This window comes from Pongo abelii, chromosome 14 (assembly GCF_028885655.2).
Source record: "Pongo abelii isolate AG06213 chromosome 14, NHGRI_mPonAbe1-v2.0_pri, whole genome shotgun sequence".
Classification (NCBI taxonomy): Eukaryota; Metazoa; Chordata; class Mammalia; order Primates; family Hominidae; genus Pongo; species Pongo abelii.
Window position 1 is genome coordinate 48,342,688 of NC_071999.2, and position 13,876 is coordinate 48,356,563.

Consider the following 13,876-nt stretch of genomic DNA (forward strand, 5'->3'; position numbering starts at 1 on the left):
TACCCCCAAAACACACATGCAATCTCCTTAACTATTTAGTAGCTGTAAAAATGAGAAAATTAAGGGGGCAATATGAAAATGCACTGGTTATTCCTGCTTTAGGGTCAAGCAAAATATTTCTAAATAAAACGGCCTATCTTGCCTCTATGAAGGTCAATAACACATAAGGAAATAATTTGCAAACAGGCTCCTATGTTTCATATTTCCCTTACTCTATGAAGGAAGCCTGGCTTTTAGCTAATGGGACATCCACTTGGCTCATAACATTATTGATTTTTACTTTCATGGAACCATAAATACTGACAACCATCTCAGCAAAATGCTGGTACCACATCTGCCCCTTCCTCCCTCTGGCAGGCTGACATGGGGCTATTCTATATGCAAATCAGAGTCCAGTTCTCTGGAAATTATGAATGTTGATCCCAGGAGGATGGTATTCTTGTTGACACATCAGGAAATACCAAAGGCCCTGCTTGCAAGGCTTTGTCAGGACGTCACCTGATTCAGAGAGAAACTCTTCATCTCATCCACAAAATGAAAGATTATGTGAAGCTTTCTAAGGGGGTACAAAGTACACAAAAACTTTTAAATGCTCTTGCCAAGAGAAATCCCAGTGAATTAGAATATAATCCTTCCTCACTGTCTAATCAATCTCTTCCTTCCACAGTCCAAACACAGGGTTCCTCCAGGGGTGGATGGTCTGTGTTAGACACACTGAAATTCATTATCTCATCTGCCTGGTGCCACTGTTTCCAATAAAGTGTAATTATGGTGTTATTGAGCTCCTTCTCACTTTCTCAAAGCCATGCTATAAACTTTGGGTTTCTGAGCAGTTACTTCCCAGTCGGTCTTCATTAAGTTGAATTGTCTCAGAACAATGTCTATTTAACCAGCAGGATGCCTACTAATTTTCTTTTTTAGAATTTGTATTAATGTAACAGGCACTGGGTGACTCCATGTCTCAGACACTACACAAACACAACACAGTGTTACCTCTGGTTTCAGAAGGTCAAGTAGCCAGTGAATGGGATAACTTGGTCCCAGAAGATCCTCCCTCTCTCACTCTGGCACTGCCCATCTGGGCTGGCTATCTCCCCTGCGACAGCACTCTGCACTTCCCACATATAACAGGGGGATTATTATATTTATTATAATAGTGCACTATTATAAGTGGCAAACGCAAGGTGATTTGTTATTGCCTGTGTCACTCAAGACACCTAAACTCTTTGAGGCAGGGGCTTGTTCACCGTTGTCCTTTCCACCACTGGCTAGGACAGTGCCAGGCATTTGTTAAAATGCTGATTAAAGAATACTTCTTGAGTGATTGGAAGGATGGCTGAGCACACATCACATCATTTCCATGTACATCTGGTCATGCCCAGTAGAACCACTGGCCAGAAATTCAACGTGCTCATAGATCCAAATAGCAGAAAAAGAGAGAAAAGAATTATTTTACTGAGCACCTACTATGTGCACAGTTTTAGCATTGGACAGGACATGAAGAGGGCCTTGTGGGTCATAAGAAAGACTTGGTTTGTACAGATTTTGCTAAATAAAGCTGATTTTCAAAGAGAAAATTGTAAGAATAAACAAGTATGATATAAAATAGAGGAAAAGTATCTGTAATAAATCTAAGTAAGATTTCTCAGGGGAGGAAAAAAATCAAATCCAATTAGGTATTTTCAGATTGCATTTCCATTTCCTTTCTGACACAGATTTCTTTACCTTAGGTCTTGACTGTATTTTATGTCCCCACATCAATGAAATCATCTTCAGGGAAACAGTGTCCTCAGCTCCTCCTGTCTGGCTTTGCAACATTATAAGGAGCATGGAGTGGATTTCCTCTCTAAGGCAGCCAATTTCCTAAGCAATTAAATGCTGTTTATATTCCAAACTCTATGCTTGGGTTGAAATTGTCAAGCTTGATATTACCTGACTCTTGCCTAAGATGTATCCCCAGCTAGTTCATTCTACTGTAACAGCTATCTATTAAAATTTCCAATCTGTTCTTTCCTCAAGGGATCACACAGTACTTGGCAAAGGTACAGCTTCTGAATTCTGCAAATTATACTCATCTATATAAATATATACTTTTGAAATGGCAAGGCTTGCAAATTACTTTACCAAATTGACATCCCAATCTGTTATCCTCTAAAAGGAGAGGCAAATGCCACATACTTCATACGTGTGGAGACACTCCTGTACTGGGTTCTTAAAAACAACATAACTAGATGATACGCTTTTATGAAATTCCTCCAGGAGGTCACAGATCAAGGTGCAGTTTTTGTCACTTCTAGGTGTGGACAAACTGAATACAGTTAGTCTGTGTAGATCATAATCTGATACCACAATACATTGGATATTAAAGAAAAATTATTGTTCCAGTGAATACTCCTTGTTGAGAACATTGCTGCTGTATCTCATTTTGGCCACTCCTTGTGGTTTCTAGGCTGGAGGGAAAAGTGAGATGATATCTGTATCTGCACTGCATATGCCCTTTATTAAAGGCACAGCCATGGCCTATGTATTTACATCAGTAAGACATGGTTTCTCAAAGCAGCAGAACACACCACAAGAGCATCAGCAAGAAGCATTCCTTGGTTATGGTGCGGGTATTTCAGTGGCAGCTGCAGTTGATTAAGGATTCTCAAGCCCTGGATGGGGGATAAAGATTGGAAGCACAGCACCCCCGCTGCCACCTTTTTTTTTTTTTTTAAAAGCATAGAATGTCAACTTCCTATCTTCCTAAAATAGGTGTTAGGCAGCTTTTCATACATTTTTTTTAGTGAAAACATCCAATCCACTTTATACACTGCCAGCAATACACCAGCTATGTTCTAAAACACTTGAAGGATCAATCACATCCCTCTTCTCGTCAGAAATCTGTTAATAGCTTCCCCACTGTTTATGGAATAAAACCCAAATCCAGCAATAGCCTTCAGGGCTGTGCCATCTGGCCCAGACTGCCATTCCAGCTTTACCTCACTCTAGAAAGGCAGCTTCTATGCTGAATTCCTTTCTGCTTCTGTGGGTTTTTATTCTTAGGTCTCCAGCCTCTAACTAGAATGCCTTTATGCCTCTTTTTATCCTGGGGAAAAAATTTATTCTGCAAATTTCAAATTATGCCTCCCCTATAAAGACTTTCTTGACACTTTCATCAACATTATTTGCGCTGGCCCCTGAGTCCCCAAAGCGTATTGCATATACCTTGGTTGACAATCATGCCATTGACTTGGTATTACAGTTAATTGTTTATCTGTAGACACCTACATGTGGCCAGCAACTGTGACTTACATTCTCTCATCAAATCCTGACAGTGCTCAGTGACCTCAGGAGGGTCTGACCATCATTTGCCTGTAAAATGCCCATATGTTGCTCAGCTCACACAACTTTGGTTAGTAATAGAACTGAATTCACATGTCATCCTAACTTCAAAATCTGGCATCACTGTAGTTCGCAGGGGCAGGTACTAGAGCCTTCCTATGTCTTTATTTCCTACAGCATAAAACACCAGGGAGGGCCTCAGAAAACATTAGAGGAAATAAAACATACTCTCTTCTCTTGCTAATCGTCCTGTAAATGTTGCATGTGTCCCTTCAACTGCATCTCTGAAGACAGGGATCCTATTCTATGTTTCTTTTCTATCCTCGATGGACCCTAGCACCATGTCTGCTGTTTTGCCTGAAGAGGGCTTTAGGAGTCTGGTAAACATGCACACTCTATAGAGCTGGAGGAACACTAAGAATGCCCCACCAATGGCACAAATACTTGCCCGGCTCATTAAACACTGGGTCAGAAGATAATAGCCTGCTTTGGGGACCTTTCTGTCCCCTCATTCAGTGAGTTTTGTTGAGTGACTGTACATACACTTCTATGGAGAACATGGGTGAGCATTCTGGGAAGGGGCAGGGGTCTGTCCCAGGCAGAAGATGAAACCCAGGTGTCTGCAGCTTCCAGGGGACCCCCCAGCTAACCCCACCCCAGCTCTGTAAAGAGTCTGTGCTTACACCAGACTCTTACAGCCTTCTTAAGGCATAGCAGACATTGTGCTGAAGGGACAATGGTGGAGGCAGGAGAAACGCACAGGGTTCCGTGTCTGGGGATCCCTGTGGAGGAAGAAAAGCCAGCGTGGGCGGCCCATACCTTTCAGCTTTTCGGCCAGCAGAGCGGCTTCGTGCTCCGAGTAGTGCATTATGGCGGGCGGGGATGGGGGCCGGAGCCGGTCCTCCTCCAGCTTGCGCCGGTGCCGCTCCTCCCGGGCACGCATCCTCTGCTTGCATTCCCACTCATAGAAGTCATCCCTGGCCTGGGCAAAGTCCACATGAAGGCGGCCTGAATCCTTTTTGTCGGTGCTAGACCCTAATCTCATCCTATAACCTGAAACCAATGGAAACTCTGGTCATACCATAATGTCACAATGGCCACATGTTTTTGGTCCAGACCTTCAAGGCACACTTAGGCAAATGCTCACTTATTTCTTTGCTGTCACTACGGATACATTTCCCATAGGAGGCGGGAAACAATTATCCTTTTCCCCAGCAATCTTGAAGCTCTGTAAAGTTAGGCCTGTTACAGGTTTGGGGATAAACACACCTTGGAGAGTTGTCTCAGTGGGCTGCTTACCCATCTTCCAAACCAGTATCCCCAAGAGAAGATGATCTCAGGAACTAGGGTCTTATCATGATGATTCCTTCCTCTCCCTGGCTTCTAGGAAGCTCAGAAACAAATTTGGTATGAAGCATTTTTTTCTCTCTACCTTTTTATGGCCTTGGCTTTATTATATTTTCAGTTGACTATAATTCTATTGTATAGGTGAAATATGAGTAAATAAAGAGCATCTATGATATTTAAAAAGATCTACAAAGTGAATTCCAGACACCTCACTCACAAGTTATTGCTACATTCCCCCAGAAAATGCTGCTGCTCAATTCTCTCTCAGCAGCTGCAAAAGCCACAATTACCAAGGCAATTTTGCAATGCTGTTTTATTTCCACTTATCCTCTGGGGCGCGCAAGAGAATATTTTACCTTCAATCAAGAGGCCTCACCGCTGCCTTCCTCACAGCCCTGCAGCACCTCATCTGGTATGCAGCACCAGACAAATTGTTCATGTAATATTTTAAGGCCACAGCAGCCCCGTGCAGGAGCCCAGAGCTAGACAAAGAAAAAGATGGGCCTGGAAATCTTTGGGGGATTCACTGTGAGCTACCCAACTTAGATAAAGATTATGAGCAGAAATTTGATCTGAGAGATCAACACTAACAGAACTGAAACCAGTCAGCTGGCCTAACTTCAAATGAAGAAGAGTTGACTTTGAGGTTGCTCTTCAGTTTGGGGTACTCAGATTTTCAGAACATAAAGCCAGGTCCCAGCAGAGACACAGCTGCTGGGGGCTGCCAGAGGAGAGAGCAACATAAGCACTTTTCCAGTATGGGGGCTTTGCAAATGAGATACAACTGTAAAATGCTAGGCTGCACTGTGCTGATGTTCAAGATCTCATGGTAGATTTCAATGGATTATTTTAGCACTTGGGGATAAAACTCAGCTGAAAATCTCTGTAGAGGCTGGCTCCTCCCCAGGAGGCCACTTCACACCTTTGAAAAGTTACAAATAAGATATTGACTTCACATCTGGTTTCTGTGATGCCATGGAACCCTTCTCACTGCTAGATTTTCAAGTGTTATCTAAAAATGGGAAGACATAACAATACCAATCAAAAACAAAAACATCTAATCACAGATGTGCAGAATTAATGCAAAAGCAAAATGTATCTTGGTTGTGGGCCATGGGAACTTAACAAGTCAGCAGGCCACAGTGATACATGCATAACAGCTGAGCAGGCAGGACTGTTTAAACTGGCCAGCTATCCCAACTGGCCAAGCACCTTTCCCCTGCTCATGTCCAGAGAATCAGTTTTCAAACATTTCTGGCTCCAGAAACACCCTCACTTTCACAGAAACATCATCATTAAGGACTTAAAAGAGACCCTGATGAGGCTGAGTCTAAAATTAGCTAGGCCTTCAAATGTGAATGTGGTCCTAAAATTAGCCAGGCCTTCCAGCTGGGCTTGGGCTTGCTGGAGCCCACAAACAGGAGGGGCCGCCTGACTTCCTTCCTGCCTTTCTAGTTAATTGGCCTTGCAGATCTTCCTGGGACTGACGCTGCAGCCTCTCAAGGGCAGGGAGGCAGAGTTAGGAGGCTCCTCTGCACCCAGGTAGGGAGGCTGGAGGTGAGGCCTAGCTGTCTTCTCCTCCTACAGTAATGTGGCAGACCAAGGAGCAATCAGACTTGCTGAGAGAAGCGGGACCAGCACCCAGGCTGGAAAATCATACGATCAAGGTATAATCAAGGAGCACCTTTCATATGCCTAAATTTGGGACTGTTCATCTTTGTCAGTGTCTTATGAGGCTTCTGATTGGGTGTGAACATTGTGTTGCATTAGTGTTGAAAAGGGCCTTTGATTTACTCTAACCTTCTCATTTAATCAAGTAGGTTAAAGAATACAGTTGACCTGTGAATATGGGTTTAATCTGTGCAGGTCCACTTATAGGTGGATTCTTTTCCAACCAAAAGTGTATCCAAAACACAGCATTCGAGGGATGTGAAACCCACATATATGGAGGGCTGGCTTTTCATATACATGAGGGTTCTGCAGGATATACATGGGGTGGGGGCAGGAGGTCCTGGAACCAATCCTCCAAGTGTACTGAGGGATGATTGCAGTTTTCTTGGTATAGCTGTGATTAGAAACCAGGTCCCCAGGAGAGGGTTCTTGAGATAGAAAAATCAGCCCTTCTTTATCATGATCAGGATATTCGTGTTAAAAACAACCATTTCCTGAATGGTTTCTATATTGCAGGTGCCCTGCTAAGCACTTAATATCCATTATTTGATTTATTCCTCCTCACAGTCCTACGAGGTCATACTGTTACTATCTTTATTTTGCAGATGAGAAAATGGAGGCAGGCTCTAGGCCATGAAACCCAGTGCCACAAACTCACCAGAACCCCCATTGTCTAACAGCGGATTGTGTGTTATGAAATGTCTTCATTCTAGGCTTTGTCTTCCTTCTCCATTTTGAATTGCTTTTGGTTTTTATTTTCTACTTTATAAGGTTTTACTGAAATAAGGGGTTTTAAAATTCTCCATATCACTGTCTACCTCAGGAAAGTCTCTGCAGTATTGGAATAACCTCAAGGCTTCTGGAGTTTGCACAGAATTTCATGGCAATAGAGGTGGACTGCAGAAATTAAGTAAAACCTGGCAGGAATGCTCAGATAGGTCCCCCCTGCCTGCCCCTCCCCACCCCCAGCCACTACTGTTTTCCCATGTTCCCCCATCAGCTTTGCCTCAGGAATAGGGAGGTGAAATGCAGAGGGACAGACTGAAAAAGGGAGGTGGGGAGTGTGAGGGAAGGGCAGTGAGTTCAGTCTCAGAATGTGTCCTTCCAAAGCCAGCCCCTAATTCTTGGGTTTGGCAAAGGCCTTGTGGACAGACTCCATTCACTTGGCCCAATACCCACAGATGGGAAGGCAGCACTAGGCCTAATCTCAGTATCTGTAAAAATCGCCTATAAAAATTGGCACCAAAGGACAAGGCTTAATGAACCACCAACGAGGCAATGATACTGGGCCTTCTCCTAGAGCCCCTAAGCTACTCTCCTGCAAGGAACTGACCTTGCTTTGGTACCTTGGTGTCCAGAAAGTGAATCTACTTCCAAAAACCTGAAATTATTCTGAGAGAGCACTTTACTCCTCCAGAGGATTACATCCAGTTAAGAATAATGGTCCTTAGTACTCATAATATTGCTTCTCATCTAATAAGCACTTGAGAACATTAATTAGAAGCTCGATGGAATTCCTAAAGACTGGATGGTGGGAAATTGCTCCTGCAGTGAAGTACCTTCACAGGCTTAGCGCAGAGCTTCTGGCAGCCAAGGAAGAAGGCAGAATTCCTCCTTTTCCAGCCCCAAACTATGAAGACTTTATTTTGCATTAAGGCCAAAGGGAATAAGCTCATATTAACATCACAAAACATAACAAAATGCCTAGAAAACTCCTTATGTAATGCAAAGTACCAGAAAGGTAAATGGCTTTATCAACCATGAATTCCTCTGCAAAGCGAATGTGACAAAAATTCTTCTTGCTTTTCCGAATTGCTGTAATATCACCGCACTGTTCAAAGACTTCTTGAATAATTTCCTCAGTAGCATTTTCTGGTAATCCTCCGACAAACACGGTCTTACACCCAGGAGGTCGTTCTCTTGTGGAAGGAGGTGGAAGATCTAATAATCACAACAAAACAGAAAGTTTTGTCTTTCATTTATTTGCTCTCTCTGGTTCTCCCGGCAAAACTAAAGCTTGCAGAGTAACTTTCTCCAGACTGAGTGACGGTAAATTTCTATGCCATCTTACATTGATCTCAGGCTGTCTCATTTCTAAGTTCCTCTCCCCTCCTGCTCCCAACCTTTACTTTCTGTGTTCATTGCTACACAGAGTGGCTATATGCTTGTCCATGAACAAAGATAAAGCAAATGTTTGCATAATTTCATTTCTCCTTTATACTACAGAAGCCCAGAAAAGGGAGGGAAAAAACTTCCCAAAGTACAAAACATGACGAAATGACAACATGATGAAAAACCTCAGCATGTTATCTGCTTTGTCTTGTTTCCAGATAAAGGAGCGGCAAAACAGAATACAGGAAGCATAACCTACAAAAGCACGCACAATACTTACTTGGCTGTGAAACACCGGGCCTGAAAAAAACCACTTTGTTATTATTCACATTTAAATGAGCAAACTATTAAATTTTGGGAAGGAGCTGCATAAAAAGATAAAATGTACACTCTCACAACATTTTACCTAGTTTATATGTAGATTACTAAAGCAATCTCCTGAAAAGTCCACTTAAAAAAGGCAACACTGATTAATATGAATGACAAAAAAAAAAAAAAAAATCCTAGCTCTTTTAGCCCATAAACTTAGTATCTGAGGCAAAATTAAAAAAATAAAATTCTGGCCCATTTACTTCATCAAATGTATGTTTCCTTCAAGCAAATGCAATTTGGTCCAGAAACTCTGAGATACGGGCTTCCCTCTCCCCAGCCCCCAAATTGCTAACTGTCAAATTAATTCAATTTTCCATCTAGCAAAACATATTTCAGAGTTTTTCACCCACATTTGTGAAGATGGATGGAAGTGCTCACATATTTCACACTGTGTTCTCCGGCAAACACTAGGCTTCACTGCATGCAAAAAGTCTTAACGCTGGATACACATCCCTAAATCCCACATACTGGCTTTATAGTGTGGATTCAGCTTCTGGACAGACACGTGGCCACATCCCTGTATATTTATTCTAATCGAGAGACAAAAGGCCTTCTGTAGAACGGATCCCCACTCTGTGCATTTACGTGTGAGTCACATCTGAAAATGACTGCAATGCCATTTCAAAATTTAAAAGAAAAACATTTAAAATGAGCAAATATTTCTCATAGGTGTTACTTACTTGGATTTTGAGGAAAAAGAGTACAGCTTTTGCAGTGGATTATTTCTTTGACAACAGCCACTTCTGTTGGTGGTGGGGGAGGTACCAGTCCAAGGCCTGGTATCATTGGGTTAATGGGGGTGATTCCAGTCATCATGTTGAGGCTTGGATCAAAGCCCGGGACACAGATTGAGTCTGCAAAGTATACAAGATAACATTTTGACTGGAGATTAAATCCATTTTTGTTGTTGTTTTTGCCATTTTCCTGCAGATTATTTGACTTTATACTTTCTATTTTTCAGGAATTTCTCCTGGCATAAGATGTAATATTATAGAAAGCTATGCCAGAAGGGTAAAGAGAAAAAAAGGAAAAGATGAACATTAAACTACATGAAAAGGAAATTATATTACTTAAAATATTAACATGGCAGAAAGAACACAGCATATTAAAATGTAAAAGCATGCACCATGAAGCTTCACTATTACTGTGAATGCAATTTTCTATTTCTTAATGTTGGTGTATTGTTTATACCACCTTATGACCCAGAATATGGGAAGAATATCATTTAACATTGAAGTGCTCTGTGAATCTAATTGTCATCGTGGTTTCATCAAAAGAGCCTTCTTACCCAAGTGACCTAGATTTAGGAAAGTTCAATTTATATGTGCATACTTTATAATGATGTATTCAGGGCCCACCTAACCTATTTCCCCTGGAATAAAAAAAAAAAAAAGCAAAACAAAGAGTGATTACAATTACTATGGCTGGGTTAGATACGTGCAGGCATAAAATTAGCTATATACATTTCTGGATTCTATTGGATAATTGCACTTTCTTCCTATAATTTAGTCAACAAATAATTGACCCACTCTTTTGAAATCTTTATGCCCTGTATTAAACACACACACACACACACACACACACACAAACTTGAAAATACAAAGTGTGCAAAACAAATGGGTTTTCCAGGTTTTTTTTTGTTTTTTTTTTTTAGTGTGATAATGAAGCAAGTGATTTCAAAGGTGGCATACAGACACTAATAAGTACGACCTTTCTAACAGCAGGGGCTATGAAAATACTGTACTGAGTAGCCACAAGGGGATCCCGTTCATGAGAGTTTCCCTGTTGGCAGAAAACAGTCTCACGGATGGCATGAAAATGTTCCCAGGTAAACAGGCCAGGATAGATCATGGTGCCCTCCTCTACTCTGCAAGGATGAAACTTCCTTCTTGTCTCATACCATCCTATCTTCTTCTCCCTCCTCATCTTACATCACTTCCAGTCTTCCTTCCTGCCCCCCACCCCTGCCCCCCATAACCCCTTTGTACAGTTCTCCTGTACAGCCTGTGCCTTAGACCTCCGCATGGCCTCACTTGTCGCTTACCTGTGCTGAAAGGCTGGAGGAGCCCAGAAGCAGATGTAAGAATAACCACACCCTTTGTTTACTAAGAAGCTCCAGAGAATACAGAAGGTCTAGCAAAAACGTTTCCTTTCTGAGAAAAGGTTTACAGATTCCGCCAGCTACTTTGGACATTTCCACCCTCCTCTGGGCTGAACAGAATAAACAATGTGATTCTGATCTATAACCACAAGAGAACTGCTGTCCCATTTATTAAAAACTCCGTTTAATTTCATAGTGTATCAGTGTGACTTCAGTAAAAGGAGGATTTTTTTTTTAAAAGAAAAGAACCCTAAATATAAATGACAAGCATTTCCTTTCAAAGTAGTCACCCTGACATTCTAGGTACTTCCTCTACAATTATGGCTCTCAGTTTCTTCATCTGTAATATGGGACTGTTTGACTGGATTATCTCTTGGAGTGCTAGAATTCCAAGACTCCAGGATTCCATGCTGATGTTGCTCAGTACAAACTGACACACAAAAGACTTAAAGTTTTTTAAGTGACAGAGATGACTTTGTTTATCCTGTCAATCATCAGAAAGTTTCACAAGTATGATTTCCATTTTACAGAAAAGAAAGTAAGGCTTAAAGTGCTTAAGTAAAACTCCTAACATTCCAAATCAAACAGATGGCAGAGTCAGAAGGAGGGCCCAGGTCTTTGCCTCAGTATTTAAACACATATTAAATGTGACTATTTCAAAGTTTCCATCTAGAATGACCCAACCTGATTATTCATCTAATACATGCCACTACTTCTTAAAATGTACTTTACCCTTAAAAAAATCAAGATGGGTCCTGCCGATCAATTCTAAAGAAGTTCCAGAACAGAATGGTTTTCAACATCATCATCATTAAAATAACATATGGGCCTCCAAGGTGAATATATTAGAAAAAGAAATATTGGCAATGGGAATATTGGCATGCTTGTGCTTTTATTTAATCTCATTCCATACATCGGCTTCATCTGTTTCTTTCCTGGCCTGGCCCTCGCTATTATTTGCCAACACAGGATGATTTAAGGCTGAAACCACTCAGGACTGCAAACCCTGAAATGAGAGCCCTGTGAATTATAATCAGCAGATGTTTCCCACAAATGAGAAGAGAAGCCCAGTGCTTGCATTCTCTTTAGTTGTTAACAGACTTCTGTTTTCTTTCTGAAGGCTAAGTAAATAAATATATGTCCAGAAATGGGGACAGAAGATACCACTCTTCTACAACGTATTTTAATATACAAGCAAGAGTTGCTTTGCTTTTTTCTGAGACATCAATATGAGGAGACTATGAGGTTTAATGAAATCTGCATGGCAAGTGCAGTAGCTTGAAAAGAGCTTAGAAAGGAATTAACACGTAAATTATGTTGGACCTGAAAGGACTGGAGATTCAGTATTTGAGAGGAGAAAGTAAGGAAGGATTAGACTTTAAGAAAAAAAAAAAGAACCCATTACTTTTTTAACAATATATGTAAAGATGGAAATTGTTTTCTCTAACAGCACAGGAGCATATGATGCACTCACTCATTAAAGCAAACACACAAACTGAAAATCGAGGAAGACACAAACACAGGAAGACAAAGGGGAGAAGGCAGCGCAACCCGAAGAGTCAGTTCCATGCCCTGTTAGAAAAAGCTGCCCCTGTGAGCTTCAGAGATAATGAGTTGTAATTCTACTCAGCGCAAAGAGGAGGACTGCTGAAATCACAGCAAGAAAGAATCCAATTATGTATACAGTAGAACTTTATTATCAAAACTGTACTAAAACGACAGGAAGGAAGGGTTATTTATCACAGACCGTGGCCCTGTCTGGCTCCTCTCTGTGTTGCCGGCTCCAAGCAGAGAGTGTCCACAGCCAAGGCTCGGCAAAGGTTTCTTTTTGGTTGTCTGTTCCCAGTTGGATGAGATGAAAACAAACAAAAAAAATCCTGTTTACTGATTCACAGGCCAGTGTTTTATCAATGGGATGAGCATTTTTCAGAAGGCAGGTTGGGGCTTTGTGTTCAGGATTTTAGAGGCATGGCAGTTGAATTAATTAAAGCACTCATTCATTTGAATTAAAGCATTCATTCAGCATTTCCTGGGCACGTACGACTGCCAGGATCCGGAGTTACAGAGGTAACAGTAGTAAGTTCCCCACTTGAGTCTGAGGAGAGGATAAAGGGTGGGAACCAAACTCAGCAAAAAAGTCGGGACACATGAGCTGAGGCTCAGAGGACACAGAGCGAGTCCAGGAAGGGAATTGCTGGGAGAGAGCCTGGTAGGCCTGGGGAATTCCAAACAATTTTTCATGGCTCTTTCATGGTGTGCATCTGGCAGTGTGGCCACAATGTCTGGAGAGACTGCAGGAATTAGATCAGATCAGAGGGACCCTGCTGTTCAAGCTAGTGAGTTTCAACTTTGCTCTCCCTGGAACTCAGAGTCAGAGATGCACCCTGCCAGGCCAGGGCCCCGGTGCCTGGGCTGCCCTTCCTCACTCCTTCTCTCTTTGTCTGCTGCCCACTAGCCATGGCTTGCTCCTTTTCTGCCCTTTCTAGTCAATGCCTCAGTTAAGAGTCTCATATTTGAGATGAGAACTAGATTTCATTTGAAAGAAAGGCAGTTGAGGCCTCTTGCCAGGCAAGGCTGGGCATACTAACTACGTTAGGTGTGGGCAGGGAGGAGGGACAGAGAGAAGTTGTCAGTGCTAGGAACAAGTCTGGTCTGGAAGGAAGAACATAGTGTTTTAAGAAAATAATAAGAGGAAAAGGCGGTAATCAGGCTAAATGGCTGCATTACAGGTGTAGTCCTGGGCTGAGGGTGTCCTGACAAAGTGGCTGAACACAGAGCAGATAAAACACAGGTCCAGGTGGGGCAGCTGCCCAGAGGACTCTGTCTACGGGTCACAGGGCCTGCACCCCCTGGTCCAGGGTTCAGACCCAGCCCAGGGGAAATAAAGTTTGCAGGAACATCATGGAGTCACAAGTTGAGAAATACTAGGCCAACTGGCAGGTTACCTAA

At 42.1% G+C, this 13,876-nt stretch overlaps 1 protein-coding gene across 12 annotated transcripts in view; it reads right to left on the bottom strand.

Annotated features, from left to right (window-relative positions):
- The window catches only part of ENOX1 (ecto-NOX disulfide-thiol exchanger 1), a 571,794-nt gene that overhangs the window by 137,749 nt on the left and 420,169 nt on the right, over positions 1–13,876 (bottom strand). For all 12 annotated transcript variants that reach the window (XM_054528960.2, XM_063714804.1, XM_054528961.2 and 9 more), the window contains 3 exons: positions 9,507–9,680; positions 8,077–8,283; positions 4,144–4,377 (listed from right to left, as the gene is read on the bottom strand). In XM_054528960.2, coding sequence (XP_054384935.1) covers positions 4,144–4,377; positions 8,077–8,283; positions 9,507–9,680 — 615 coding nt within the window. The remainder of the gene's footprint in view (positions 1–4,143; positions 4,378–8,076; positions 8,284–9,506; positions 9,681–13,876) is intronic.